General features: G+C 42.2%; 9 protein-coding genes across 11 annotated transcripts; 7 read left to right on the top strand and 2 right to left on the bottom strand.

Moving 5' to 3' along the window:
- The first annotated feature begins 397 nt into the window (after positions 1 to 397).
- LOC6558500 lies at positions 398 to 5145 on the top strand. The gene is made up of 6 exons (XM_001984301.3): positions 398 to 3217; positions 3284 to 3553; positions 3648 to 3905; positions 3979 to 4158; positions 4217 to 4580; positions 4654 to 5145. The coding sequence occupies exons 1-6, from the start codon at positions 398 to 400 to the stop codon at positions 4656 to 4658; spliced, it is 3897 nt and encodes a 1298-aa protein (XP_001984337.1). The 3' UTR covers positions 4659 to 5145.
- Positions 5146 to 6191: 1046 nt separating this feature from the next.
- On the bottom strand, positions 6192 to 7298 carry LOC6558520. Its single transcript, XM_001984302.3, has 2 exons — positions 6962 to 7298; positions 6192 to 6892 (listed from the first exon to the last, which is right to left on the bottom strand). The coding sequence occupies exons 1-2, from the start codon at positions 7111 to 7113 to the stop codon at positions 6421 to 6423; spliced, it is 624 nt and encodes a 207-aa protein (XP_001984338.1). The 5' UTR covers positions 7114 to 7298; the 3' UTR covers positions 6192 to 6420.
- Positions 7299 to 9073: 1775 nt separating this feature from the next.
- Positions 9074 to 10300, top strand: LOC6558751 (uncharacterized serine-rich protein C215.13). The gene is made up of 2 exons (XM_001984303.2): positions 9074 to 9171; positions 9237 to 10300. Exons 1-2 carry the CDS (start codon positions 9148 to 9150, stop codon positions 10167 to 10169), a joined length of 957 nt encoding a protein of 318 aa, XP_001984339.1. The 5' UTR covers positions 9074 to 9147; the 3' UTR covers positions 10170 to 10300.
- A 1591-nt stretch (positions 10301 to 11891) lies between these two features.
- LOC6558809 lies at positions 11892 to 14680 on the top strand. Its single transcript, XM_001984304.3, has 6 exons — positions 11892 to 12042; positions 12386 to 12551; positions 13100 to 13220; positions 13282 to 13443; positions 13505 to 13638; positions 13699 to 14680. The coding sequence occupies exons 2-6, from the start codon at positions 12489 to 12491 to the stop codon at positions 14539 to 14541; spliced, it is 1323 nt and encodes a 440-aa protein (XP_001984340.1). The 5' UTR covers positions 11892 to 12042; positions 12386 to 12488; the 3' UTR covers positions 14542 to 14680.
- Positions 14681 to 15245: 565 nt separating this feature from the next.
- Positions 15246 to 16953, bottom strand: LOC6557652 (probable proline--tRNA ligase, mitochondrial). Of its 3 annotated transcripts, XM_001984305.3 has the most exons (4): positions 16829 to 16953; positions 16519 to 16770; positions 16161 to 16422; positions 15246 to 16102 (listed from the first exon to the last, which is right to left on the bottom strand). In XM_001984305.3, exons 1-4 carry the CDS (start codon positions 16919 to 16921, stop codon positions 15324 to 15326), a joined length of 1386 nt encoding a protein of 461 aa, XP_001984341.1. In that variant the 5' UTR covers positions 16922 to 16953; the 3' UTR covers positions 15246 to 15323. The 3 variants fall into 3 exon arrangements, with proteins under 3 accessions (XP_001984341.1, XP_032599143.1, XP_032599144.1); XM_032743252.2 differs by lacking the exon at positions 16829 to 16953 and having other exon boundaries at positions 16515 to 16574; XM_032743253.2 differs by lacking the exon at positions 15246 to 16102 and having other exon boundaries at positions 16357 to 16422; positions 16515 to 16770.
- A 103-nt stretch (positions 16954 to 17056) lies between these two features.
- LOC116806508 (snurportin-1) lies at positions 17057 to 18292 on the top strand. The gene has a single exon (XM_032743254.2). The coding sequence runs from the start codon at positions 17057 to 17059 to the stop codon at positions 18290 to 18292; it is 1236 nt and encodes a 411-aa protein (XP_032599145.1).
- Positions 18293 to 18503: 211 nt separating this feature from the next.
- On the top strand, positions 18504 to 20728 carry LOC6557780 (ras-interacting protein RIP3). The gene is made up of 3 exons (XM_032743251.2): positions 18504 to 18764; positions 18830 to 19018; positions 19079 to 20728. Exons 1-3 carry the CDS (start codon positions 18504 to 18506, stop codon positions 20438 to 20440), a joined length of 1812 nt encoding a protein of 603 aa, XP_032599142.1. The 3' UTR covers positions 20441 to 20728.
- Positions 20729 to 21526: 798 nt separating this feature from the next.
- LOC6557675 (troponin C) lies at positions 21527 to 23325 on the top strand. The gene is made up of 5 exons (XM_001984307.2): positions 21527 to 21699; positions 21787 to 21904; positions 21972 to 22028; positions 22259 to 22510; positions 23025 to 23325. Exons 1-5 carry the CDS (start codon positions 21688 to 21690, stop codon positions 23051 to 23053), a joined length of 468 nt encoding a protein of 155 aa, XP_001984343.1. The 5' UTR covers positions 21527 to 21687; the 3' UTR covers positions 23054 to 23325.
- Positions 23326 to 23476: 151 nt separating this feature from the next.
- LOC6558052 (protein rogdi) lies at positions 23477 to 27179 on the top strand. The gene is made up of 8 exons (XM_032743255.1): positions 23477 to 24007; positions 24756 to 24877; positions 25319 to 25473; positions 25843 to 25914; positions 25981 to 26112; positions 26176 to 26333; positions 26404 to 26734; positions 27043 to 27179. Exons 1-8 carry the CDS (start codon positions 23997 to 23999, stop codon positions 27109 to 27111), a joined length of 1050 nt encoding a protein of 349 aa, XP_032599146.1. The 5' UTR covers positions 23477 to 23996; the 3' UTR covers positions 27112 to 27179.
- The last annotated feature ends 817 nt before the right edge of the window (positions 27180 to 27996 follow it).

Raw genomic sequence — 27996 nt, 5'->3', positions numbered from 1 at the left:
TAATTCACCTAGATTTAAATTTTCTTTGATATTTGTTTTTTTTTTATTTTGGCAATTGTTAATTTTTGTTGTACTCAATTTGATTAATTTTCTGCAAGCTTTGCGCTATTTGTTTTCCAATTCTTCTTTGCTCTGCTCTTTCGTTGCGATTTACGTTTTAGTTTTCTTTTCTATGCGCCAAATAGATTTCCCGGTTAGTTTTTTATTCGAGGGTAAAGATAACCAAAATTTCGAACTAATCATATTGCAAGAGTTGTATATTAATAATAAAAAAATAATTCACTTATCGATCTATCTATTTGACCAGGCATCCTCGTCAAGAAGAAGAACTGCAGCAGCGACATCTATTGAGCGAGAGGCACATTCCAATATCATCAACCGAGCAAAACAACAACAAATGACTGAAGTCGACGTCGTCTTGCCGGAGGGCGTTGCCGAGCCCAAATCCAAATTACTTGCCAAGACATCAGCAGCACCAGTATCAGCAAAATCAGTGGCAACAGCGAAGGTGGCAAGTGACGACGACGACGACAACAACAGCAACAATAGCAACAACAGCAACAGCAGAAGCGAAGATTTACAGCAAGATGATTTGCAGAAGACAAACTCTAAGCGGGATGTTGAGCAGGAGCCGGAGACTAAGCAGTTGAAGCAAGCCAATAAGCTGAAAGTGGTGGATGCTGTGATAGACGCCAAGTTGCCCCTGGATAGCAACAGCAACACGAACAGCAACAGCAATAGCAATGACGATTGCAAAATTGATGGCGATGCAAAGCAGGTGACGGTAGAAGAGTCCATGGATGTGGATGAGACTACCGAGGAGGATGAAGGTGACTCACAGATAACCAGCTCCACAGAGAATGGCAATAGTAAAGACCCAAAGCTAGTAGATGGAGACGAAGGAGCAGAGGACGAGGAGGAGGAGGAGGAAGTGACCACTAATGGTGATCATGAGGATACTGAAGAGGATCATGAGAAAATTGGCAGTACAGCGGAAAACAGTTGTGATGCTGAAGATCCACTGGGTGCAGCGACACAGCCAGTTGCGGAACAGCAGGAGCAGGTGGATGAGCTAGTAACAGAGAAGAAGAACAGCGATGAAGTGGATGATCTGGAAGAGGAGGAGGGTAGCCAGGAGAGCGGCACAGCTAAAACTGTAACCGACTCCGAAGCCGAAGCAATCCACACAGAGGAAGAGGAGGAGGAAGGAGTGGTCGAGTCAAAGAAGAAAGAGACGCCACTGAATGGCTTCATTCAGAGCCCAGAGGCTAAGGGGGCAGCTAAAAGAGCGCCCAAAGCAGCAGCAGCAGATGCCGCCAATAAAGCCAACGGTCAGGCGAGCACAGCTGAAGCAACGAAATGCAATGATATCACTGGTCATGACAATGACGAGGACGACGATGCTGGCGGTGTTGTCAATTTGGATGAAGACAGCGATGAGGATGAGGTGATGCCCGAAGCACCGCCAGCGACAGCTGCTGCTGCTGCTAAGCCAAGCAAGGCAGCAGCGCCCAGCAAAGCAAAATCAATGCCACAAGCAGCGGTTGCTGTTGCGGCTGCTTCCAGCGGCGGTGAATCTTCCGATGATGCCGTGGTAATTCCCTCCGACTCTGAATCGGAAACGGGACAAATGGCAGTGGTGACGCCACAACAGACAACAAGCAAAAAGATGTCACCCGTTGTGAAGGTAACGCCAGCAGCGGCAGCACCACCACCGCCGCCAGTCCAGGATGACGATGATGATGATGATGACTGTGTGGTCATTGAGGATGATACGCCACCAAGTATTTCGCCAAGCGATCAGGGAGTTAACAAGCGCAAGAGCGATCTGGACGATCTGCAGTCGAACAGCAAGCGACAGCGCAGCTCGACGCCCTCCACTAACATGGTTAACATGGGTACTGGCATCGGTCTGGGGCAGCTGACCATCAAAGATGCGCGCACTCTAATGCCACACGAGGCAGGTCCAACAGCGGGCGCAGCTGTCTATCCGGTGACCATAACAAATGCCGTCACTGGCGTGGCCACAAATCTTGGCAATGCACCACCGAAACTGGTGCCGATGTCGACGGGTATTTCAGGTACAGGCTTGGGTGCGACAGTGCAGCTAAATCCGCCAACGCTCTCGTTAACTGCCGCTGGTCTACCCAGCATGACGAATAATGCGAATCTGTTGCCGGGGCTAACGGACGATATGTTCGTGTTGGAGGCGCCCTCATTTATTGTGCCCTACATCTATGAGAAGCCACCGAATGATAATATCCGCGAGGTAATCAGAGCTATTGAGACGAAATATGCGCTCTCTCCCGAGGATTTAGCTGTGGCGGATAAGCTAGATGAGTTCGACATGATGACCGAACAGAATAAGGAGGATAAACTCAATGCGGATGCCCAGGGCAAGAAGAAAAAGAAGCGTGGCGACGATGAATCTTGGTCGGAGCAATCCGATGAGGATGACGATGAGGACGATGACGATGATTCGGAGTCGGGTGTGCGCACCAAGGTTCTAATCAAAGAGGCCAACGATGACCTGACCGCACTTAAGGGCGCCATAAAACCAGCTGCTGCACTAGCCGCATCGGGTGGTGTCACCTCCAATGTGGCCGCCAAGCCTGGCCAGGAGAACTATTTCGAGAGTCCGTTGGGTAAATTCTTCATGGACATTGGCGTTGGTCTTGTCCAGGAATACGTTCAGGCCGATCTGTTGCGATTGCAGAAGCGCAAGATGCGCAAATCTCTCACACGGGATCCCAAGGACTTTGAGATGGCCATCAATGCGCTCAGTGGCAATCTGCAGGCATCTAAGACGAAAAATGCACCCTTCAAGTTCACGATGAAACGCTGCGAATTCTGCAACTTTAAATCCGAATCGGCGCTCTCCATGGCGAATCACTATGAGACGCCGCACATGAATGGAGTGCTGTACAAGTGCAACTTTTGCACATTCGAGATACGCAACGCCACCGAAATCGTTTACCACATGGAGGCGGTGCACAATATTAAGGCGCGCTTGATCAAACCGTTGCCGTATCATCAGTGCCCTAACTGTGGGTTCGAGGATAATGGCAAGGCGAAACTTGCACGCCATCAGCCCGTCTGCGCCAAGAAGTTCCGGCCGGAACTTAATCTGGCGCCGCCCAACGATTGGGAAGCACCTGCCAAGATACCGCGCATCAAGCCACGCCACGGACTCGTTGGCACAGCAACAGCCTATCAGGTAATAACAATATATATATAACCCTAAAGAAGTCACAATCTAATCCTCTAGTTTTTTCTCGCACAGGCTATGGCTGCGCAGGCGGCGGCGCAGAAGGTAGCGTTGGCGAATATTCAACAGCAACAGGCAGCAGCTCAGGCCCGCAATCTGCAGGCAGCGGCGCTCGCCGCACAGAATGCGGCCAAAATGCGTCAGCGGGCGCCTCAGATGCCCAAGGCAATGCCAAATGCCAACAATATGGTGAGAAATCCAGCGCCCGTACGCGGAACCATTGGCAATAATGCGGCTCTCTCGCTGCCCAACAGCTATCAGCTCGCCGCAGGACAGCTTGTCCAGGTAAGAGGAGGATTTTGTTATTATACAAATTCAGCTAAAAGTAAAGTTGAGCTTACATATAGAATATATTTACTTACATTTGTGTGCATTGCAGCAAGCATCCAAGAAGCCCATAGCCGGGCAGCCGAGTATCTCAATAACGCCACTACCTCGACAAAGTGCGATTGGCAGCAATGCGGCAGCTGCGTCGTCTAGCAAACAGCCAACGGCGGCAGCACCTGGCATGAAGCCCGGCCAGAGTCCCAGCGGCGGTAACAACAAGGCGCAGTTTGTCATCTGCGAAATATGCGATGGCTATATCAAGGATCTGGAACAGCTGCGTAATCATATGCAATGGATGCACAAAGTGAAGGTAAATTCAAAATACAAACAGCTTATATAGGGTATAACTGTTAAAATTAAATTTTTATTTGTGTCTACTTTAGATACATCCGAAGATGATCTATAATCGGCCACCATTGAACTGCCAGAAGTGTCAGTTCCGCTTCTTTACGGATCAGGGCTTGGAAAGGCATTTGCTTGGCTCACATGGCTTGGTCACAAGTTCCATGCAAGAGGCTGCCAACAAGGGCAAGGATGCCGGACGCTGTCCAGTCTGTGGCAGGGTATGTTTTGTTATATTTAATATAACTATGAACTCTTAATAATTGTTTGGTATTCTAGATGTACCAATGGAAGCTACTAAATCACGTATCGCGCGATCATCACATGACCCTGAAGCCCGCACATTTATCCTACAAGTGCACCGTATGTACGGCAACATTCGGCATGTACAAACAGTTCGAGACGCATGTGTATACGGCGCACAGCACTGTGGCCAGAAAGGCAATGGACAGCAAGAAGAATAGCGCACAGTCGCAGTCCAGCAGTAGTAGTGGTGGTGGTGGTGGTGCCGGCTTGTCGCGTAATTCGCTGGGTGCCGCCAACGATTCGCTGCTGAAGCCGCTGAAGATCAATGATGAGATCACCATTATACCACAGCCCGCATCGAAGCCACGCATCACAAATATGGAGAGTCATGTTATAGGTAAGTTTTCTAGATTCTACTCTTATCGATGAATATTGAACAATGTAATCAAATATTTATTATATCTGTGCAGATTAAATGGCGCGCATCGTGTGGATCAACCAAAAAACCTAATCTCGCATAGTTATTGCTGCAGCATTTTGGCCGCTGGCGCGTTTAGATAAGTTTTTATGATTTATAGGCTGCGCCGACGCATGCGTTACTATATATAATTTGTTAGTAAGCCAGAATTGTATAAAGCGAGCAGAAATTTAGAAAAACAACCCACAAAGCAACCGCAACCTAAAGTAAACAGTAACAGTACATACGTCGATCATTAAGAGAAAAGTTACCGCATAACACAACATACACAATTGATTATGATTACACAGATACGGATACACAGATACAAGATACACAGATGCAAGATACACGATACAGATACAGTTTCAGATTCTAGTTACGGTTTAGTTGATTAACAATGTTAAGAGAGAGAGAGAAAGTGTGCAAATACGATGAAATTGTAGCTACTACTAATAAAAAAACAAAAGTTTGAATACCATGCATAATTTACACACACACACACATAAATATTAGGCACACACAAAAACCCACACACACACACACTTAAACAAACAAACATATATTTTAAAAGAAGCCGCTAGAGCGCATCGTCTATACGACTATGTAAATTAGTTAAAAACTAAATATTATTTATGCTATATACGAATACAAGTATCTAAATGTGCGTTGCAGTATGTACATATATTAATACACACACATACAAACAGACACTCACACACGCGTACACACACCTTGGATGGTATAGAAGGTTGCCACATCAAATCGAAATCGATATCCTTGACATCATTATCGATGGCTAGCTGGAAGTCGAATACAGAGAGTTGCTAGGTGTGGTAGGGGAATGGGGGGGAGGGACTTCTAAGGCTTGTGGATAGGGGGAACGTAAATTGGCGTTTTGGAGTCGTTCCTCTAACTGATCTGAGACGTTCAACAAATTTTAATGTTCGTGTACAAGTTTAAACTTATATTTATATATATATATAATCTATTAATATAAAATATATCATCTACTAGTGTTTAAGACCCCAATGTACTACAGTTAAATAACTAAAACAACAACAAACAAACCAACAAATGAAAATGAGAAGAATTAAAAACTAGTTAATATAAAAATGCATTGAAAATTGTTTTTACTTGACACGAAATTAAATCTAAGGTCTTTATTTACAAAGGAAAAGCATTGAAAATGCGAAGTTTTTCGTTTCCCAGACCAAAGTGCAGCAGTCTGTGAATCAAAATAGATTAACAATTGAGCTTTACTTCGGGGAAATATTTTGCAACAAACTGTAAATTTAATGTGCTTTAAATTTATTAAATGTAAATTTCTAAATTCCCTAGTAAACTTTATAGCTGTTTCCGACCGGAAAAAAATCAATCCTCATGGCTTTTGCCATTATAAAAAGTGTGCTAATTTTTCCACTTAATTATGATATATGTATGTCTTGTTTGACTCATTCGAGGGCAAATATATAATATATAATGGAAAGTTTTCAGCAGTCAGTCGCAGTCACATGAGAAACCCGACGTCAAATAAGTAACGCATTTTCGTAGCATTTATCTAACACTAATGCGATTTTTATTTTAAAGCGATTTTGACCATGGCAAATGGCAATTTTCTGTGGTGGCTTTTGTTTTTGTTCATTACTTGTTCTATGGTCCCTAACGATCCTGGTCCATTCTCTGCTACTTAAAACTATATCGACTATTTATTACAATTAATTGTAGCTAAGTAGTATTAATTAGTGGGAGCACAATGCACTGCATTATGTTCATGAATTTAGGTCTCTTTTGACTTGGCCTTATTATCCAGCCCGTTGGAGGTAGCGGCGACGACATCTTCCAATCCACTGGTGGTCGGGAAGAGTTCGGCGGCATGCGTTAAGTTGGCTAACTCATTCTCGCTGAGCAGTTGGGGCTTCCCGATTTTGCTCGAATTAGACTTGGTCAGCTGATAGAAGGCGGTGTCGCTATGCGTTATGTTGACGATGCTACCCGTGAGGGGCAGCGTCTCCAGCAGCTCCTGTGGACTGCTAAAGGCACCAATATTGATCGGGGCGATGCCTGTGAGCACCTGGCCGGAAATGTTTGTCTGTATGGGCAGTGGTATGTTGCCCAGATTGATGAAACTATCATTGCTATGCGCATCAAAGAAGGTCAAATCCACACGCTCTTGTTCCTCAAAGTCCGTGTCATTGTCGCCCACCTCGGTGAGTATGCCAATCTCATAGACAACCGCCTTGACCACATAGCTAAAGAGTTGAAAAAAGAGAAATGGTAAGTAAACTATAAACATTTCTATCTATTCCAGTGGAACTTACAGATTCTTGGGCGTATCATTGCCACTACCATGGAGCTGCTCAAGTGTGTCATTATCTAAGGTGGAGCTAACGTCCACAAGGGGTAGGGAGCAGCTAAAGGCCAACAGCATGCCCAGCACAGCGGCTCCAAAAATCGCATGATGTGTCTGCATTTCTCTCAAAAAAATATGACTTTTCGCTGGGAGACTACGGTGAAAGACACTCCTCTTGGTGAGGATTTCTGCTCTGTGTGTGTGGACTGGCCTGTGCGGGTCGCTCCTGCTTGCTCTGATCGCTTGTCTGATGCTTGCTTATTTGAGCCCAATTAGTGCAGATCATCCGCTTTTATAGGCATCGCCATTTCGCTGGATGTTTCTCGCTGATTCCGCTTAAATATTGATACCTGTTAATTGGCTGACAGGTTTCGAGACTGCCCCTCATCTCGAGGCTCCGGGCCGTTGTTTCTAGTTGCCGCCCCCTTACTACCTCACCCCCTCCCCAACATCCGTCATTGTTTTTATCACCGTTTCTGGCTCGCAGACTCTAATTAATTGTGCTCGTTTTTGTATCAGGCTGTCTACGCAATTCTCATCCTGGTGTAAAATCGCAATTGTTGATGTCAACGGTGTGTTGTTTACCTGGCTACTGGCTTAAAAATAGGTTCATAAACATTGCGCCCCCGAGCTGACGCATTTGCGACGTCTGGACACGCGCCTGTTTATCCGAACTCGCAAATAACGTATTCGCACCGTATGACGTCTGATTTGAGTGTGCTGTACATTTAACTGAAGTAAACCACTACTAATCGAGTTAGAAATCATAATAAATTTATTTGTGAAATGGTTCATTTTGCTCTTAACACAAGCTTTTCATTAGCAGCATTGAATCACTCATACGCGACGTGAGGCAGCAAGAAAGTTCTTATTTTCTATTATTCATTTTTAATTCGTCGCGTAAAAGCTTTTAAACAAGCTTCAGAATACGTCATTAAATTAGAACAATTTTTAACAAATTGTAATTAATTAAGTTATAAAATAAAACAATTTATGGTCGCTGTGGCTGCATCCGGCTTGGTCATTTTATTTGTGTTTTATTTATTTTTTTTAAACAACTTCACACAAGAGCCAACTGCTTTGAGCTGCTTCACAACACCACAGAACCAGATCAATCGTAACTTTTCATTCATAATCGCAGACTAATATTTGCAGCTAGATGTGTTTCGCACTTCGAATTTGATAGCTCGTTTTCAGTTTAGTTTAGTTTGGTTTGGCTTAGTCTTAGATTTTCTTCATGGAAAATTTTTAAATTTAATTTGCACTTTTATTTTCTGTTATTTGTTGTATGAGTTATGGCCTAACCTATTGATAATTAAAGTTGTAAGCTGTAATATATATATAATATATATAAATATTAGCTTTTAAATTAAATATTTATTTACTGTTCGATTTTGTTAAGTAGCCAATCAAAACCCTCTAAACTCTAAACTAAAACTCAAAAATAAAAACTAGTTTAATTGCAGTTGACTTTTAAGCAAAGTGTGTCAATCGAATTTGGGGGTGTCGAAGAAGGAGGCAAATCTTTTTCCGCCAAAGATTAATCTGGGGGTTTTTTTTTACATTTTACTACACACAAAAGAGTAAGTCCCCGTAGACAAATTTAAAGTTCATATTTTTTCGTGGAAACAATTGTGCACAAATATCAAAAGCTTAAATATAAATGTAACAATCTAATGTTAATTATATTAATTTGAAGATTAACAGTCTTGAAGTGTGGAGTACAAAAAAAAAACAGTTTAAGGCTAAGCACGGATAAGTCTTTTAACTTAAACGCCAACTAATATTGTGACCAAAAATTGTGGCATTTGAAGGCTGTATTTATTACCATTAATTTAAGAAACAAATCAAACACAAATAAAGAATTTCAAGTGAAAAATACTAAATCAAAAAGAGAAACAGAAATTTGAGGAGAACAGGTGCAGAGCAGCGCAAGCGCATTAAACCAGTTAACAGCGTATCGCATTCAATTCAGGCCACGTTTGGGCGGCAGTGCTAACTGAAAGCTTAGCTGCAAAACTTTTTTTTTTTTTTTTTTGATTCGGCTTTAAAAACTCGCACGCCTCTCGTCAGTGAACTTACTATCAATCTAGACGCTGAGGTGAAAACAACTCGAAAATAAAAAGTAGCAGCATCAACAACATCAACTGAGCCATGAAGTGCGCATTGATATTCACTGTGAGTGCAAAGCTTGAGCTGTGCTTGAGAGCTCTTCTAATAATCTTGGCTTTTTTCTTCTTTAGCTGCTGGCCGTTGCTGCATCCACCAGCCTTGCTGCGCCGTTGGACCTGAATGATCTTTTCCTCGGTTTGCCCAGGAATGCGCCAGCTATAGCGGCACCCCAGCCTGATCAGGATGTGGTCAAGCGGCAGGTGCTTGCCAATCCCGATAATCAGCTGAAGCAGGTCTCGTTCCAAGCACTGATTGGCAATCTAGAGAATAGTTTGTTCGAGTCAGCATTGAGTTTAAATGGCGCCAGTGCTCCAGACTCTGTGGTGACTGAGGTAAAGCCAGAGCCGGCTAAGAATAGCGAGCATATCATTGCCAAGCGTTCGGGTGAGCCTGTGGCTTCCACTACGCCTGTTGCCCTCTCAGACGAACCGGAGGAGCGCAAGATTCTGGTGCTGACCACCAAGAAGGTGCCACTGTCGGAGGAAGGTGGTCCCGCTCATCTAATCATCGATCACGTCTCGGTACAGCCGCACAACGGCGCCTCTGTGCCTGTGATACCCATATTCCAGGTGCATCACACGAAGATTACCTCCGCCACTATTAAGGAGGATGCCAGCAAAGACAGCAGCGATGGCAAACAGACCAAGATTAGCATTACCAAGACATCGATAACCTCAACGGCGCCCGTTGAGAGCCTCGAGACGCAGAGCAGCATCACGAGCAGCAGCACGAGCAGCACAGAGCTGCCCCATAGTGGCGAAAGCAGCAGCAGCACCACCATCAAGAGCACAACCACCAACAGCTCCCCCATTAGCACCACCAACATCTCTGCCACTAGCACCATACCCAGCACAACAGCCAGCACCACCACCAGCAGTGGCAGCATCATTAGTACTACATCGGAGCAGCCAATTATCAAGCTGAAGCAGGAAGAGGAGCAGAAGCTCAAGGCAAAGGTGGCTGAAGTCGAGGCTGAGCCAATTATTTTGAGCGCCCGTGTTTAGACGGCAAATTCTCTCTAGTATTAGCCATCTCATGTACACTGAAAAAAACCAAACTCACCCATATATACATATATTTATATCACGCAAAGTTCAATTAAAGTCATGTGATTTGATCTGAAGTCCAAGTAGAAGCAAACTGACGCCTCTTTATTTAAATAAACAATTCACACAAAAAAATCGCACGCTCAAACTAGTAACGGGGACAGTTCGGGGTATCTGCCAAATTCGAGGCTCTAATTGAGGGAGCAAACAGCCAAACAGATAGCCAGCTTTGGAATGTATTAACATAAGTTTGGCTCAATCGCTAAAAGCGATTCGCTCAACCATAAACGTTTTCCCAACGCCTCTCAGAGAGATAGAGTTTCCGTTCACTCTATAGAATATACACATGTTCACTTAATTACCTTGTGCAAATAATTCCAATCAGTTGGAAGACTCAAATTGAGATAAGCATGCAATTGGGTTACACAAATATTGCCCTAACTTTGTAGGCGAGTGTATTTCGTACTGCGAATCTGCAGGCAATCGCAATTTGTTATGCTCAAAAAGTGCTAATGAGTTGATGAAAGTAATTTAAACAACTGCATATTTGAAAATGTAATCAATAACAAAATGAGTAACGTATCTTGAACAAATAAAGATAGTGAGAAATTTTGAAATAATTTTGGCATCTCTTGGCGCAACAATAAAATGGATAAGACATAGTCAAATTTAAATTCGTTTTAAATTTTTTTTTTCAAGTTCAGAAAAGTTGTTTGTAGACAAAATTTTTATTTAAAAAGTTTTATTTATAGAAATTAATTTAGTATATAAAAATGAAATTAGCGTTGAGCTCGTGCCAGATTCGTGGTTTATAATGTATTAGAAACTTATAATAAGTGTTAATCGCTTGTCAACGAATACATTTAAAAGTATTTTGACTTGCTTCACTTGATATTGTATAAATTGTATTTATTTATTACATTTTAGAAAACCTTTTCCCGTTCTTATCAACAAGCACTTGATATCTTTGATGGCTGAGTACAATTATTGCACTGGGGTTCACTTTGTTTGGCAGTGACTCATCTGCTTGAATCTGACTATCATGTTCATTTATTCCATTTCCAAAACAGCACGATCGCGGAACTGATAAATACATCGACACGCGCACAAATATACTCCTCCGAGGGACGAGAGGGAGGGGAGCCATATTCAGGCTGTTCACATGACCAAAAGAGCAGGCATTAAGCATACGCAACGTGTGGCAAATCATTTCAACACCTAAAACAGTCGGATATTTACTGTTACTGCCTCGGCTCCATTCATCGTTTAAAATTAGCACACATGGCTAAGAATATGTATATTTTGGGTTTACGCGAATCCGCCACCATACTACTTTATTTGTCTTAATATTTGCACATTAATATAATTCAAACGAATATGCTACATAATAAAAAGGTGTCAGATAACGCCAGCAATTGTTGGCCTGTTGTTGATAAGCGATATGAATACATATTCAGTTTGTAATGCGAGTACACTCGAAATATTTGTCGACTGAGTGGGGCTTTGGCCTTAACTGCCCCTGGCCTAGTCTTTTTGTTGGCCCAATAGTTTTGCTCTTGTTGTATAACTTTTGATAGCAAGTGTTACCCTTAAATTTTCATTAGGTTTATCTTATCGCATATGACCAAAAAAAAAGTCAAGAATTTACAAAAGAACTCCGAAAGCTCGGGTACTGATTGTCGATGGCCATTCAATGGCGGATGAGTTTTTGCCCGCTGCATGGATCACAACGCTCTCAGTCCAAGGAAAGTTGCCGGCGAATGCGCTTCGCTTTTCCACTTGTCCATAACATCTAACAACAGCCAAGTGAAGACCAACTATTATTCTAACGGTGAGCAAGATAACAACAACAACAACAACAAATGTTCTTAACTGATTGCTGTTTTTTATGGCTGCCATGCGTATCGAGCAACCAACCCAAGTTGATTTCCATTTAAAGTATATTATATACGAAAGTGTAATTTCATTCAAGTGCACTCATTCTGTGACTCATTCGCACTATGTGATTGTGACAACAACAATAACAAATAGTGACAATAAATTGAAAAATAAAGACTCGCTAAATTGATATATGCAAAAAAAAACAATCAAAATATGGCGAAGAACTCATTAAATTGATTAGATACTTAAATTTTATGCTGGCTTTTTTTTCTAATTTCTAATTGAATTTTTAGCCTAAAGTATTGCGTGCGTGGTCTTATCGAATGGTAGCAACAATCAGGCAATTGATCGCAGGTTCTATTTAAGCATAAAAGTAAAAACAATAACAAGACCAGCATGGCCGGAGTCAGCGTGGGATTTGCCAAGTGTTTTATGCTATTTATGGCTGTTGTCATATTGGTAAGTCGAATTATTTATAACAGATCAAGATTGCATTCAACTATTTTTTTTCTTATATATATTCAGTTCTTCAGTTAATGTCGCTGCATCATTTTAATACTAAGGAAAAGACATTAGTCATCCATAGGTATATGCCTAATTCCCATGAATTATAAAACATTTATGTTTATTACTTCCACGAATTTTTAAAGCAACATGTCTAATTATATACAAATATACCCTTTGTTATTCTCTGAATTGACCTTGTAAGGCCTGCTAATTAATCATTCATTATCAACATGATAGTTGAATAATATTTCAAATCAATTACTTGATATTTTATAGAACTCATTTGGGAATAACCAGCCGTTTACCTAACAAATCATAAATGTCGCTCAGTGTAGATAGCAACTGTGGTGTGAAGTAACTCCCTTAATCTGAAACATAAAAGTTTGACTGATTACTGAATCTATTATTTAATTCGTACAAAAGCATTTCCACTGATATTTACAAAGTATTCATTTTGACTAATTGCTATTATTATTACCATACCGAAAACATTTGTACAGGTTCAAGGACTCGTCTATCTGGGCCTTTCGATATGGGGCATAACACTGCGTAATTGCCAGACTACATCGGACATTGCCAGTGATCCCTTCAAGTTTGCCATGGATATTATCTACTTTGTGGGTAAGTGGCATCACTTAAAAAGAAGAAAAACAGTCAAATTTAACTTAAATCCCATAAATAGAGGAGAGATGCGGCGATCCGACTATTGAAATGCGCGACACTACCTACCAGTTGGAGATGGACTGGTCGAAATCCTTTGAGGTCACCAATCGTGAATACATATTCATGATTTGCTATGCGGCAGTTAGTGGCTTGTGGATAGCCTCCTCAACTCTAATCATACGTGAGTTTACAAATTTAATGCTCTATTCTAATTTAGTTGTATATTATTTAAATCTGAATAGTTACCTTGTGCTGCGCGACCACTAAACTCATTTCTGGCATTATTTATTGGCCCTGGTTTCTGTCCGTGCTAGCGGGCTGCATCCTGGACGTTGTTGCCACTGTCTATCATGGTCTGGATATATCCCATACTTTGGTAAGATTGAGAAAATAGCCGTCTCCCTACGATTTGTTTCAAATGTTAATCATTATGTAGTCCCTAGATGATGCTTTCAATTTTATTGGCGCCGCACCGGTTTCAATGCCCGAGCAAATTTGGTCAGCCTTGGAAACATTTGGCGTCTACTTCTCCACGCCTGCCGTCCTGCTCACCTGCATCAGCTGTCGTGTGGTGCTCATCTGGCTGCTCAACTTGATTGGCGGCATCTTCTGTCTGTCGCTGTCGCATGTCCTGGCGAACCAGACGGCACAAAACAAGGAGGTCTCCCAAGTAGCTCACAACAATCAGATGACGCCACGCCCGCAAACCCCACAGTCTGTGGTGCTCGCCCAGCCCGGGTTTCCGGCAACAGCGCCCGTTTCCTTAACACCCGAGTTGGAGCAGTATCCGGAGCAGATACGTCCCAAGCCCTTGCCCATTATTATACCAGCACAAACTGCCGAGATGATGCAGCGACAGGATTCACGTTATCAGGCCAGTGATCGCACCACGCTTCAATCGCCAGTTTTGGTGCTTCCACCCCTGCCACAACAGGAGCAACAGCAACAACAGGCTCAAGTTCAGCCAGAGGTTAACACTTATCGGACTACAGATGCGCATCCCGATCAACTCAATTATCCCGCCACGGAGCCCAGCTCGCCACGGGCTCCCATGTCGCCGGCAGCACAGCAGATGGCAACTGGCTCAGCTTTAAATAGTCGCTATTCGGAAATCTATCCGGCACAGCCAGCAAATCCGCGCTTCAGCGAGGAGCTGCGCAATCAGATGCCCTGGTCATATACGAGCATGATCACGAAGCCACCACCACCACCCCGTAAGCCACAGCAACAGGTGCAGATATACCCACAGATACCGGAGCCGGATTACACGGAGTACTAAGCGGCTTTCCTTCGAATTATGGAATTATGTCACTGATTGCTGGCAAATCAGCTGAGGTGCTAAATTATTGCTACATTGTTTTGAGTTATTGTTACCTTTATTATATGCACATAAAGCTAATGTATATGGCCAATCTTTAGACGTATGAGTGTTTCAAGGATGTTCACAGCTTTTCCAAAATTTGCATTTTATTTATCTTGACTTCAAAACTTCCGCATCAAACTGAATAGTTATCAGTTTTATTATGTTCCTAACATTTTGAAATAACCATATACAATAAGGTATTTTAGATATTGATTCAAGAATAAACTAAGTCTTGTTATTGCACTAGTTGTGAAAGGACACGCAAAATAAAGTACTAATTATCTAACATTTTCGTTTTTTTTTGTCTAATGGGAATGAGAATTGAGCAAAGACATCATATCATGGGCATGCACCAGTAACACATATTAGGTTGGTGCATTGACTAAATTCCGATAGAGAAAATGTTGTAGCATACTTTTAGGGGCACACAGACAAAAAAATCGCGCAAACTGGGAAATATTGCAATTCCCCTATGAGTTGGTGAGTTAGAATCGCAAAGACCTCGTTAATCGAACTGCATTCAAGGATAACGAGGTCAACTAGGAACCCAAACATTTCAAAACATATCGAGGGGAAAATACATTTTGAAAGGAGACAAATGGAGTTCATATATCTTTAAATTTTATTGTATTAGTGGTACAATGCAATCGAATTTTTAAATGGTGAGTGACGTAAGTGACGTTATTCACTTGAAAACCTTAGGATAGTGTCCTCCCCTGCGTACGCAATTGAGCTATATCCTGTTCATTTGTAGCACTCTCTTGAAGCAGCTGCTGCTTGTGCCGCACATGCGCCGTCACCAGGCTAAGCACTTCGGGCAACTCCAGCTCTAGTTTCTCAGCTCCGCTCAAGTGCAACTCCAGCTTGGGCTCCTCCTTCTGCACAGCCTTGGTGCCAACTACAATCGTCAGTGGGTGTCCCAGGCGTTTTGCATCGAACAAACGCTTCCCAATGGTCAGCTCCTTGCGATCATCATGCAGCAGCTCCTCAGCTCCACAAATTTGCGTCAGCTGCTGCAGTAACTCGATTTCTACACCCTCCGCCGGCACTTGCTCCTTGCTGCCCTGCTTCGGCCCAATCAGGCAGACATCGTAGGGTGCAAGTAGTTTGGGCCAACGTAACTCCTGCTCCGTCGAGAGCACTTCTAGAGCGGCAGCAATGACACGAGTGATGCCAATGCCATAGCAGCCCATGACGAGAGTCTCTGGTTTGCCAGAAGTGTTGAGGAACGTAGCACCCAGCGGCTTTGAGTACTTGTCGCCCAGCAGAAAGGTGTGCGCCACCTCCACGCCACGCACGGGAATCAATTGCGATCCCTGACAGCTGGGACATGTGTTGGCTGAAGTGTTGCCAAAGACTTCAACGTTTCCCGCATAGCCGCAGTTGTTGCATTTGAGCAACGTATCCTCGCCCACTGGTGAAATATAATGATATTCATGCGATAAACTACCGCCCATAATGCCTGTGGCAGCCTCAACTACAAAGATAAATACGGATAATAGTAGATATGTGAATAAATACAGAATTTATGGTACCTGTGACAAACGGCACTTCTAGCTGTCTAAAGAACTGGGCGTAGGTATTGCTAATTCTCGCGTAAGTCTTCTCTGCAGCCTCCTTCGTCACATCGAATGTGTACATGTCTTTCATGAGAAACTCCTTGGCTCGCATTAGGCCAAATCGTGACTTGAGCTCATCCCGAAACTTGGGCCCAATCTGATATAGACGCAAGGGCAGCTGGCGATAGGAAATGGGCGCTGTTGTGGCCAGCATGGCTGTCACCGCTTCCTCATGAGTCTTCAAGGGAGATTTAAGAAATATATTATAGTTATATTAACTTTGAGACCTGCGTAATCGGTAGATTAGCACTCCAGTCAGTCTATACTCACTCACTGGACTCATCAGGAATTGTTTCCCGCTGCGATCGCGCACCATATAAAACTCGGAAATGTCGCCTTCTAATCTTCCAGTCTTCTTCCACAGTTGTGTGGGCGTTAGAACAGGCATGCTGATCTTTTGGCCGCCCGCTTCTTGCATATTGCGTTGCACTAAATTAATGCATTTGTCCACCGCACGCTGCGCTATGGGCATGATCTGGTAGGTGCCATTGCAGCCTGGCTTAACCAGGCCAAGCTCCGTTAAAAGCTGTAAATGGAAAATCTCATAATCTGATTGGTGCTTTCGTAATACACACAGAAATTACCTTTTGACTGCGGGACAGTTGCTCTGTTTGCTTGACAATCGCATTTTTTGGTGTCACTAAAGCTGGCCAAAATAGACTCGAAGCTTTATTCATGTTTAAATAACATAGAATGTTTTCTGGCAAATAATTGAAGTTGAAATAAAAACTAGCACAAGCTAAATGCAATAGCAAATGCAAAACAGCTGTTCAGACGATAGTATCGATGTGACGCAATATGCATATCGATAAATGTGCGAATATCCCCAGTGTGACCGTCTCCATTCGCCGGTGTTTTGTTTATTGTCGAGTTGTGCAAAAATAGCAATGAATTCTAATTTCCAGGAGCTGTACAAAAAGAGCGTAGATCTGGGTGAACAGCAGAGACTGCGCCAGCAGCAGCTGCTCAATGTGCAGAAGCAGCGACGACAACAGCTGCAAGATGAATACCGCCACGTACCCGACTCCGACGACGATGACGAAGAGGCAACAAAGGAGGAACGCGCAGAGCAAAGCAAATCGCAACGTAAACAACGGAGGCAACGCAACCGCAAAAGCAACAATAGCAAGGAAAGAAAGGGACAACATTTTAGGCTGCAGCAATCGGAGTGGCTGCGTCATCGTCCCGAGAATTTAGCCGATTGGCTGCTGCTCCCATGTCCCGTGGGCAAACGATGTCTGGTCATTGCCGCCAATGGACGCACCAAGGCGTATAACAAAGCGGGTCGGATCACAATGCAGCTGCGTTCCCTGCTGCCAGGCGATGGCTACATGCAAAAGTTCAGGACCATCTTGGATTGTGTCTATGTGCCAGAGGAGGACACATTTTATGTGCTGGATGCGCTTGCGTTTGGACAACAGCAGCTCCTAAATTGTGATGCCAACTTTCGTTTCTTCTGGCTGCGCTCCCGCTTCGACGAGCACGGGGAACTGAAAGAGCTCAGTAAACGCAATGAAAAACCTTTCAAGCTGCTGGAATATTATGACTTTGAAGATGCTACTGCAGTCGACCAGGCGCTTCAAAAGTATCCACAGTGGACGGACAATCAGCCGCAACTGGACGGTCTGCTCTTCTACCACAAGGAGGCGAGTTACGAATGCGGCACAACTCCCCTCGTCTGTTGGTTGTTTCCCTATATGATGCCCGATGTACTGCAGTTGCCTGTGCACAGCAGCTATGCAGCGCCAGAGGATTACCGACCAAATGCAGCGTTAGAGTACATGGATGAGTTTGACAAAAAGTTGTTGGCACAGCGACAACAACATCAAAAACGCGGGAAAAACACAGAAACTAAAGAAACAGCTGCTGCTGTAGCTGCTGTTGATTCGGTTGCCATGGAGCAGGAGCAGGAAGATGAGCTTGCGGAGTATGCAGAGTTGCGCAGCATGTTGGATCAGCAGCGACGTCTTGAACTGGGTGAACTGGATATGGACTGCATGGAACCGGCATCGCCATCTGCTGCTGCTGCTGCCAGTATCAGCTGTTGAGCGCCTGTGTCGTTGTTGCTTAAGAGGGTCGGAAGTGGGAGTTCTAGGTGGTGGCTCTAGAACGCATGCGCACTGCAGCCATACACATTTTGGTCCCTGGCCAGAGAACGCAGCCCAGATAAAACAAAAAAAAAAAATAGAAAAAGCACACAGCCACTCAAGGAAAAATTAATGCAAACGTAGAGCTATAATAAAAGAACACTTTTACAAAATGGTCATTCAGCGCAGCTGGAAGATTCTGAGCGATACAGCGAGCATAGCGCACCACAATACCATCAGTGATGTCCAGCAACGTTCGCCTGCTGCGCTTCAGGTCAATTCCTCTTCGGATGATTCGGATTGCTCCAATCAGACCACACATTCCATGGACACACGCCTTGCAAGTCCCCTGAAGCAGTCGAAACAGCCAGAGGCAGCGCCCACATTGGAGATAATATCAACGCTGGCGCCGAATGAAATGGAGCCCGCACGGGTTCGTAGGAATAAGAATATACTTATAGTAATATTAATTTTTCAATATGTTTCATTGTTTAACAGAAATATATAACCACCTCTGAGATGGCGGAAACAATGCTGCAGAGGATACGGCATCGATACAATGGTGTATACAACATGGAAAGTGGCGGCAATGCAGAGTCAGCTATGCGAGCATTGGAACTGTTGCGGATCAGCGTGCAGCAGGCGTTCGATGCGGAAGTCAATGATATTATCAAGCGCTATATGAACGTAGGTATCTAAAAGATGTAAGTTGACTTGTTAAAGACATTTGTTTGCTACTCTTCGCAGAACTATTTCAAGCCCGCTTTTGGCAACATTAAGGAGAATCTGAGACAGTATGCAGTGAATGAGGAGACGCTGCAGAAAATGTCCTCCTGTGCGCTGCTGGAGAATGCCAAGGGGCAGTATACAAATTTTCTAATACGACAACAGCGACCAGGTGGTGCACTAACAACAGTTACCTCCGAGCAGCAGCGTCTGGCGCTCAAGCGTCCAGGAAAGCCCCTTGAGTACAACAACAACAAAATGTATACCAACAATTTGGGTTTTCCTGTCGCAGCTGGTAAGCCCATGCCCTGCACCTCGAATCCTTTGGCTGCACAACAACATCAACAACAACTGCAGCACCAACATCTGCAGCAACAGCTGCAGCAGCAACTGCAGCAACAGTTGCAGCAACAACAGCTGCTGCAGCTGCAACAGCAACAGCAACATTTGCTAATGAGTGGACCGCTGCCTACTCCGGTGCGTCGTCAGATCTTCTGGAACACTGCACAAATCTCGACTTCAACTAAATTTGTGCTGGATGTGCAGGCGAATCTGGCATTTGGCTTCAATATTGATGGCAAGGAACTGGGCGGCGCTCGACTCGCCAGCAAGCATCCCGAGATAATACGTTATCTGCCGGATGCGGAGGATCGTGAGTGGCTAATGGTGCGTGGCATTATTCCGCCCGAGAATCGTAGTTCGCGTTTCTTATTTCTCATTTACGACGAGGTCTGTCGGCTGCAGCAGACCCATGAGCTGTACCGGAATCAAGCCAGCATTGATCTTAGCATGATGCTCACTTTCAATGTGACCGAGACGATGATCCACAAGATGAAGCTGTTTTTTGTGGATTTGAATATTAAGAGTCGTGGGCTGATTACCAACTCCTATGTTCTGGCCGATAATCCGGAGCAGCCGCCGCAGCAACAGCAGCAAGAACACCAACTACAAGAGCAACAAGAGCAAGAGCAGCCACAACAGCAGCAGCAAACACAACAGCAACAACAACAACAGTCACTGCAACAGCAGCAACAACAACCGCAGTTGCAGCAACAGATGACTAACAACAATAGCCATTTACGCAATGCTCTGCTACAAGGCGTGCCCACAATGCCACAACTGACGCCGATGCCAATGACGATGCTAATGCCAACCGTTGAGGATGCAACGCCCAAAGATCAGACTAATCAGTCGATTACAGCAGCTCCCTGTTTGCAGGGCACCGTTGTGGGCAGCAGCACCGCCAATCCCCTGAAGGCCAAAGTGATGAACAGCAGCAGCAGCAGTTCGACGCTTAGCTCATCGCATGCTACGCTGACGGCTTTGCTTAACCAATGTGGAAGTTCAACGGGTTTGGCACTAACCAGCAAATTTCGAAACTAAGCCAAGTTGCAACTAAAGTACACACTATATATTATATCAATACTATCAAGTAATAATAATAATAATAGTTTATTTGCGCAACTATTTTCGTCACGCTATCACGCCGCAATAATAGAAACCAACGAGCAATCATTTGGGATTAACTCAACTTCAGCTGTAGATAATAAATGTACAGAATGAATTTCCATTTTATGTTTCCAATCAAATTGAAACTATATTTAATTTACTTTATCGATTAAAGCTTAAGGTTTGTGTTCACTTTACTGAAATCGAATTGGTTTAATATATATATGATATATGGCCTTTGTTCATAAGAATATTTATATTGTGGCACTTTTTCTTTTGGGTTAATCCAATTTGGAAGGTTGATTTGTAGAATATCTGGACGGCTAATCCTGCTTGACAAGTCTATTGTTTGTGCGAGATATTGTTTTGTTATGCTTGGCCTTTTGGCATATTGCCAATCACCAGCGTCTAACCAATACGCCACATTGCTTTCAGTGTAGCGTACAATTCATTATGCGTTGTCTAGCGCATGCTTGACTTGGACATTTCTCCATATCTCGAGTGTTGTTGTCGTGCAACTGCTGTCTATATATACATATATATTATATATATGTAACATGTTGTTCATACGTAAATACTATATAGATACATTTATACTTTTTGTATACTTGGGAAGAGCGCAACGCATCGCATTATAGCTGGCGATTCATGCAGCTTCAGCCTCGGCAAGCATCCCCTTTCCCCTTTCTGTTCGCTTTCTGCTCCATTCCTGCTTGTGTGGAATCGCTGAGATTGCTGCTGCTGCTGCTGCTGTTGCTGGTGCTGCTCCGTCTGGTTGGAAAACCATTATACGGCTCACATTCGGACTGGCATCGCCCGTCGTCTTGAACGTGAAATGCGGACGCGATCGTTTTAATCGCATTTACAGTTCTTTCTAAAAAACAATAAAATTCAGGCATCGGGCGTGGAAAAGCGCTACATATGTATACAAATACATTTTCCGAAATGAGCATCTCGGGTTCGTTAGGTATACGAATAAGATCGCATTATGTGCTTGTGTGTTTGTGGCAAGTTCAGAGACAGTCGATCTCAATTTTTTTGGGCTATATTTTGGAAAACTCAGACGCGTTGCTTCGTAGTAGGCACGAATACTCCGAGGTGATCGTTTCGTTCAATCTGTCAGATACAGATCGATCTATAAATTTCTTTTGTACCGTACAAAAAATAAAAACAGCAGCAACATGAGCAGCGTTGTAAGTAATAGTAGAACAGATGATAAAAAAATCATTTCAATTAAATGAATTAATTAATTTATAAAATCCTGGATTTTATTCGATCAGGATGAGGATCTGACACCCGAGCAAATTGCCGTTCTCCAGAAGGCCTTCAACAGCTTCGATCATCAAAAATCGGGCAGTATTCCCACTGAAATGGTTGCCGATATTCTGCGTTTGATGGGTAGGTTACAAGATGCGACTAGACTTAGAATTTCATTATTAAACTACTTTGGTTTTGTCTCTTGAAGGTCAGCCCTTCGACAAGAAGATCCTGGAGGAACTGATCGAGGAGGTTGATGAGGACAGTAAGTATACGAATTCCCCATTAGCTGCTCAAGGAAATAAGCCATTAGATTCAGTATCATTATATTACTCTTGCCATGTATTTGGATGTGATAGCCAGCTGAATTTAGTGGCCATATACATTATTCTGATGGTGGCATATATTTTTTCATTGAGTACACGCTATATTTCATGTAGTGTAATCTATTATTAAATTTCCAGCTATTTAACAATTTATAATTCTGTTTTGCAGAGTCTGGTCGCTTGGAATTCGGTGAGTTCGTGCAATTGGCTGCCAAATTCATTGTGGAGGAGGATGCGGAGGCCATGCAAAAGGAGCTGCGTGAGGCGTTCCGATTGTATGACAAACAGGGCAACGGTTTCATTCCAACCACCTGCTTGAAGGAGATCCTGAAGGAGCTCGACGATCAGCTGACCGAACAGGAATTGGACATTATGATCGAGGAAATCGATAGTGATGGTTCCGGTACAGTTGATTTCGATGGTGAGTTGGCAAATCTGAAGAGAGTATGACATATAAATGTATATTTATATATATATATAAATATGTGGATATACGTATGTATTTATGGAATCTAGTTGGTTGCGCAAAAAAATAGAGAACCACCCAGCCACCCACGTAAACACAGCCACCCACTGATTTTGAAGCGTTCATAAATTTGTGTAAACATCAGCTAGATGCTAGATGAGGCGAAATGACATCGCTTCTTCTCTGGGTGTTGATCTTGAGTTCTCGATTATGACAGCCTCATCGTATTGGAGCATATCGATGCTATTTATAGCGGCGCGCGACATACAAAATAATTATGCCGAATTTCCATCAGTTTGTTCTCGTCGTGGTATATGTGATTAATAACTACATTTGTACGTCTGTATATATACATATATATATATATATATACGTAGTATATAACATTTACATATATTTTTTTATAAATGCATATTACGATCGTTTTGACATTCGATTTTTAATGTCTGTCATTCTGTTTAATTTACAGAATTCATGGAGATGATGACCGGCGAGTAAATAAACGCAGTCCCCAAGATTCAAACACACACCATACAACAACAACATACCCTGATACACTGACACATACACATACACAACTACGTACACACACCCTGGCACACATACACACATTACATACGCACGCACACACACACACACACATGGACACACCTGTTGGGCCCACGTTTACATATATTTGTTTATATTTGCACATTTGTTTCACTTCGCAAACAAATCCACGTATTTAAATTTGAACAAAAAAGAAACAGCCTCAAATTAATAGCATTAAACACTTTTGTACTACTTTTTTATACCAAAAAACAAAAATAAAAATACAACAAAAACTGTGTATGCAAAAAAAAAAGAAGAAAATGAACGATAAAAAAAACTACAAAAACTACACCTAAAAACAAACAAATACAAATTGTAAGCGTATTATGGTTGTGCTATGCTGTCAATGCCAACCGCACAGTTGGCTGATAAACGCGGCTGGCTATCAGTGAAGAGCGCGCCCCACCTGAAGAAAGCTGACGGCAAAAAAAGCTCGTCAAGTTAACTACGTTAACAACTGCGCTCGACGCTGGCCTCGACGGCGACGTTGGCGTCAGCGTCTCTGCTACCGCTGCTGCCTGCCATTGACCAATTCGCGTTGTTGGCCCGCTCGACTTGGCGGCGCTTTTTTTACTGGAGTGTATGTGTGCAAGTATGTGTGTATGTGTGTTGCCTTTTTTTCTTGGGGCCGCCGTTTGTCGGTTCAGTTGCTTGGCTGTGGCTTTTGTGTGCGCTCGCCTTGCCGTTAGCTGTTAGCTGTTACCTGTCGGCTGTTCAGCTACCAACATCTGATCGCATGTGCACCCACCGCTAACAACAACAACTTAACCTGGCTCTAACGTTCGCTCGTGATTGTGAAGTGTTTGCCTTTGATAATAACAAACAAATAGCTCCAAATATTAACAAGAAAATGCCGCAGAGGTACCGTTATTTACATATATATATATATAAATATAAATATATATTAATTTGTACACAAATAATAAATAAAATAAAAAATAAATATACCTTTTGGGGTAGCAGCTTATCGAATGTGTTAAAAATGCCGCCGACGACTTTTCGTGTCTATAAAATTTACGGCCGCATAAATACTTTAATACAAATTGTTTCTAGACATCACATTCCCTTATCAAAAGAACAACAAAAAGGCTTTGCTTGATAAATTGTTAAAGACAAAAAACAAAAAAACCTATGCGCGTGTTTTAGATATATATTTGTGTGTTTATGTAAAGAAAACGTCAGCATCGCTTGATAAGCGCGTTTTGTAATTTTAAGCCGAAAGCCAATGCCATTAAAGTTGCTGACACGCGCGCTGTGGGAACCCCTGATTGCATATGCATTATATGCAGTTCAAGCGAAACGGGTAAAGATTCAGAAGTAACCAAAAACCCAACAGCTGCTCTGATGAATCATTATTCGACTACAGCAGCAGCAACAGCGATAGCGACCAATACAAAAGGCATTATGGCAATTAACACTTCACATTGAATCACATCAAGCCCCAAAAATCAAACACAAAAAAGCAAAAAGCAAAAAAAAAGTGTGATAAGGCAAACTGAGTTGTTCTTTTTGTTGTTTGTGTATATTTGTGCAAGCAATAAAGTCGTATATTGTTGATTATAATAATAACAACATGTTATTTGAATATGTGATTTCAATTATTTTGCAGCTCGACAACAAATTGGTCATTCCAGCCACTACATCGACAGCGTAGCGGACAATTTCAGCACCATGTGCTTAATCCGGTGCCGGAGACGGCGGTGCTGACAACACCCCCTCCCCTGCGGAAACGTAAGTCCTATCACTTATTTTGAATATAACCGCCCATGTTTAAGCATTCACATGACATCGTATTTGCTGTATCGATGTCTTGCAATAAATCGATAGCAAGATAAATGGCTAGTCAGGGCTGCAATTACACTATTCATAAAAACTACTTATCATTTGTATGGAAAACATTTACTTAGAAATGTCTTAAGTTATTCTCATCTTTTGTTAACTTAATTTAGAACAATAGTAACATAAAACACCACATGCTATATGAGCAATTTAAAATTTGAGCAACATTAGAGATGGCAAGCGATGACACAAACAATATCGTGATATCGGTCAGAAGATGCATTCGTTCGTTTTTGTTTGTTCATTCATGAACAGAAGCAGTTGTTAGACACTACTACTGACTTATATAGACAACAACTCTGATACATACAACATCATCCAATAACATTACAGCGTTCTCACTGCAAATAGCTGGCGTCGCTGCTAACGGGGGTGCTGCAGCATTAGCTGACAAAACCAAACGGAGATATTTAACAGCCCGCAAGAAGGTCAAAAGCACCATGAAAATGCTTGTCGTTGACACCGAGAGAGAGGAGGCTCTAAATTTGGTATGTCTCTGTGTAATTACAAATGTCTTTCAAAAGCCTACGCCAAGAATGCAATGCAGCAATTAATCAACAGCGTAGCTAATTGATTATTGATTGTCTTCGTCTCATTATTTGTTTTTGTTCTCTTCCCACTTCTCTTGCTACTTTGCACGATTGCCGATATTATTGATTTGTACATGAAACGGGCCGCTGTTGCCTCTTTGTTATTTTTTTTGGGGGCGCTATCGCAAAAACGCCTACCCGCACACACACACACACACATATATATATATATATTTATATATATATTTATATATATATATATATTATATATATATATATATATTTATATATATACTATTATATATATTTATATATACATTCTTGTAGCAAATTGAATTCGAATGGGTGCTGAGACAAGAGGTTCATGCGATCTTAAAGCAATTGCGAACTATACTAGTTGTAAGTATTACCTAGAAATAACCAAGAGTATTTGTTGTTGCAAAACTAATGCCAAATCTTTTTTAGGAATGCGCTCATAGATTTCCGGTGCCGCTGTACGATAACGAGGGCAAGAAGACTGAAAAGTTTATACTCAGCGTTTCACCCGACCAGCTGAAAGCGGTGCTTACCCTGACGGGCGATGCGATAACGCAGGCGGTAAGCGCATAACCCGCTCAACAGCCTCCAACAGACATTCTTATGACTGCTTATTCCTTACAGGATATTAGCTTTAAGCTGTGCAAGGCGCCGAGTCAGACGCAACGTACCTCAATAACACATGATTCGCCTTGGAAATTGCAGCAAGTTCAGGATGCCGCTAATCATCTACAAACCGCAATCAATCACATTGACGACGTTGATGACTCTTATCACTTCAAGTGAGTGTGTGTGTTCGTGTAATTTTCCATGACTGTTTTCTGATTTATAAATTATATGCTGATGCTGTAGAACCTCCGATGAAGTGCTCCATGTGATAGGCAATATTCTGGATGCATTGCAGCGCGGTCGCAATAGCCTGCTGGTGCCGAAGAAGAAGCCAATTGAGGAGCTAATCAAGGGACGCAATATGAAGTCGCTTGTGCCCAACCTGCCCGAGGATCTGGCCGTTAGTTTTTATCTGCAAAGCCATAAGCTCATCATTGCCGTCTATCAGCTGCTCAACAATCAGGGCACAATGCAGTTCGACTCGCGTCAAGCGGAGATTGGCGTCCAGTGGCTCAACGATGTCCTCCTGCTGCTGATGAATGGCCAGAAACTGTGTCAGCAGCTGAAAGACAAGGTAATCAACACACTGACTCGCACTTAGAGCTGATAAGCGAATTGTTTGCCTTGGTTTTGTCTACTCATCTTGTTTTATTTATTGAACGCACACATTCCTCCGACGAGAGTGTGAATTGGCCTGCCAATAGTTGTATATTAAATGCCAAGTTTAATTTGTTTTTTTGGCAAGTTGCCCGCATCATTATTATGCAGGTCTTGCCTGTGACGCAACTTACCAATTAATTCGACCATATGCATGCGGTATACTCATTAAATGTGTAAATACATGTCTGATTTATGAACTATTTTTAATATTGCTCTTTGCAGATATCCGTGTTTTCAGTGTATAAAGATTTTACAGTTGGTTCGCGATCGCCGTCAGCATTATCGTACTGAATAGAATGAAAAAGAAGGATATACACATTTATATATAATATATGTGTGTATGTGTGCAAGTGTTATTCGGCAACACAAACAATAACAACAATAATAGCTGATAATGAAAATGTATTTGTAATAGTTAAAGTAAAATAATGTTAGTTAAAGTGTTGCTCTTTGCAACTGCATAACAAAATACCTAATATGCATATATATATATATATATATATATATATATGTGTGTGTGTATACATACCATATACAGAGCTATATACACCTAAACTAGTTTAATACACACAATCAACATTCATATTGTTCATAGCGCGACAATTAATAATTATAGAATTTGTTTTCATTGCTTCACGTCACTCCAATTATGCATCTAAATGCAATAGAAACAAAATTTACTATGTTTTGTATTTGTAACTAAAAGAAATTGCTAGATAATTATTAATGATTATTTATAGTTTGTACGGTGAAACGTGAGTACATTAATATTATGATATATATATAAATATTTATGTTTATACAAATGCAGAGATACAGTAATCAAAGAAGTCAGCTAGTACTTAACAGATTGATATATACATACGAAACCTGCATACATACATTACAAGTTAACTGAAGATTAATATATATACGAAATAATGTAATGTAATAAACCAAACCGAAATGTGAAGAGAATTTTTAATTGTACTAAACACCATTTTGTATTCCATGTATGTATATGTTAATGCTAATGTTTAAGCGCGCCTAATCTAATCCAAAGTCATTTGTATCAACGGCCTTTAACTTCTCGTTTACTTTATATTTATATATATGAAGAAGGATGCAACGAAAACAATTAACAATGTACTTATATATATTGAATATTGTAATATGCCTGTGTAATTAACACGATGC

The sequence above is a fragment of the Drosophila grimshawi genome, unplaced genomic scaffold, assembly GCF_018153295.1.
Source record: "Drosophila grimshawi isolate 15287-2541.00 unplaced genomic scaffold, ASM1815329v1 contig_44, whole genome shotgun sequence".
In the NCBI taxonomy this organism is placed as follows: domain Eukaryota; kingdom Metazoa; phylum Arthropoda; class Insecta; order Diptera; family Drosophilidae; genus Drosophila; species Drosophila grimshawi.
This window is presented reverse-complemented; position numbering and strand designations above follow the sequence as displayed.

Excerpts from the sequence above, each read along its gene's own strand:
- LOC6558809 (XM_001984304.3), top strand. The coding sequence starts at position 12,489 with ATGGCCGGAGTCAGCGTGGGATTTGCCAAGTGTTTTATGCTATTTATG. Across the intron at positions 12,552-13,099 it reads TTATGGCTGTTGTCATATTG|GTTCAAGGACTCGTCTATCT; the intron begins GTAAGTCGAATT and ends ACATTTGTACAG. Across the intron at positions 13,639-13,698 it reads TGGATATATCCCATACTTTG|TCCCTAGATGATGCTTTCAA; the intron begins GTAAGATTGAGA and ends ATCATTATGTAG.
- LOC6558751 (XM_001984303.2), top strand. The coding sequence starts at position 9,148 with ATGAAGTGCGCATTGATATTCACT. Across the intron at positions 9,172-9,236 it reads AGTGCGCATTGATATTCACT|CTGCTGGCCGTTGCTGCATC; the intron begins GTGAGTGCAAAG and ends TTTCTTCTTTAG.
- LOC6557675 (XM_001984307.2), top strand. Across the intron at positions 21,905-21,971 it reads CGATATTCTGCGTTTGATGG|GTCAGCCCTTCGACAAGAAG; the intron begins GTAGGTTACAAG and ends TGTCTCTTGAAG. Across the intron at positions 22,029-22,258 it reads CGAGGAGGTTGATGAGGACA|AGTCTGGTCGCTTGGAATTC; the intron begins GTAAGTATACGA and ends TCTGTTTTGCAG.
- LOC116806508 (XM_032743254.2), top strand. The coding sequence starts at position 17,057 with ATGTGCGAATATCCCCAGTGTGACCGTCTCCATTCGCCGGTGTTTTGT.
- LOC6558520 (XM_001984302.3), bottom strand. The coding sequence starts at position 7,113 with ATGCAGACACATCATGCGATTTTTGGAGCCGCTGTGCTGGGCATGCTG. Across the intron at positions 6,893-6,961 it reads AATGATACGCCCAAGAATCT|CTATGTGGTCAAGGCGGTTG; the intron begins GTAAGTTCCACT and ends TCAACTCTTTAG.
- LOC6558052 (XM_032743255.1), top strand. Across the intron at positions 25,474-25,842 it reads GAGAGGAGGCTCTAAATTTG|CAAATTGAATTCGAATGGGT; the intron begins GTATGTCTCTGT and ends ACATTCTTGTAG. Across the intron at positions 26,113-26,175 it reads GCGATGCGATAACGCAGGCG|GATATTAGCTTTAAGCTGTG; the intron begins GTAAGCGCATAA and ends TATTCCTTACAG.
- LOC6557652 (XM_001984305.3), bottom strand. The coding sequence starts at position 16,921 with ATGAATAAAGCTTCGAGTCTATTTTGGCCAGCTTTAGTGACACCAAAA. Across the intron at positions 16,771-16,828 it reads AACTGTCCCGCAGTCAAAAG|CTTTTAACGGAGCTTGGCCT; the intron begins GTAATTTCTGTG and ends TTCCATTTACAG. Across the intron at positions 16,423-16,518 it reads AACAATTCCTGATGAGTCCA|ACTCATGAGGAAGCGGTGAC; the intron begins GTGAGTGAGTAT and ends TCTCCCTTGAAG.
- LOC6557780 (XM_032743251.2), top strand. The coding sequence starts at position 18,504 with ATGGTCATTCAGCGCAGCTGGAAGATTCTGAGCGATACAGCGAGCATA. Across the intron at positions 18,765-18,829 it reads ATGAAATGGAGCCCGCACGG|AAATATATAACCACCTCTGA; the intron begins GTTCGTAGGAAT and ends ATTGTTTAACAG. Across the intron at positions 19,019-19,078 it reads TTATCAAGCGCTATATGAAC|AACTATTTCAAGCCCGCTTT; the intron begins GTAGGTATCTAA and ends TACTCTTCGCAG.
- LOC6558500 (XM_001984301.3), top strand. The coding sequence starts at position 398 with ATGACTGAAGTCGACGTCGTCTTGCCGGAGGGCGTTGCCGAGCCCAAA. Across the intron at positions 3,554-3,647 it reads CCGCAGGACAGCTTGTCCAG|CAAGCATCCAAGAAGCCCAT; the intron begins GTAAGAGGAGGA and ends TGTGCATTGCAG. Across the intron at positions 4,159-4,216 it reads GCTGTCCAGTCTGTGGCAGG|ATGTACCAATGGAAGCTACT; the intron begins GTATGTTTTGTT and ends TTGGTATTCTAG.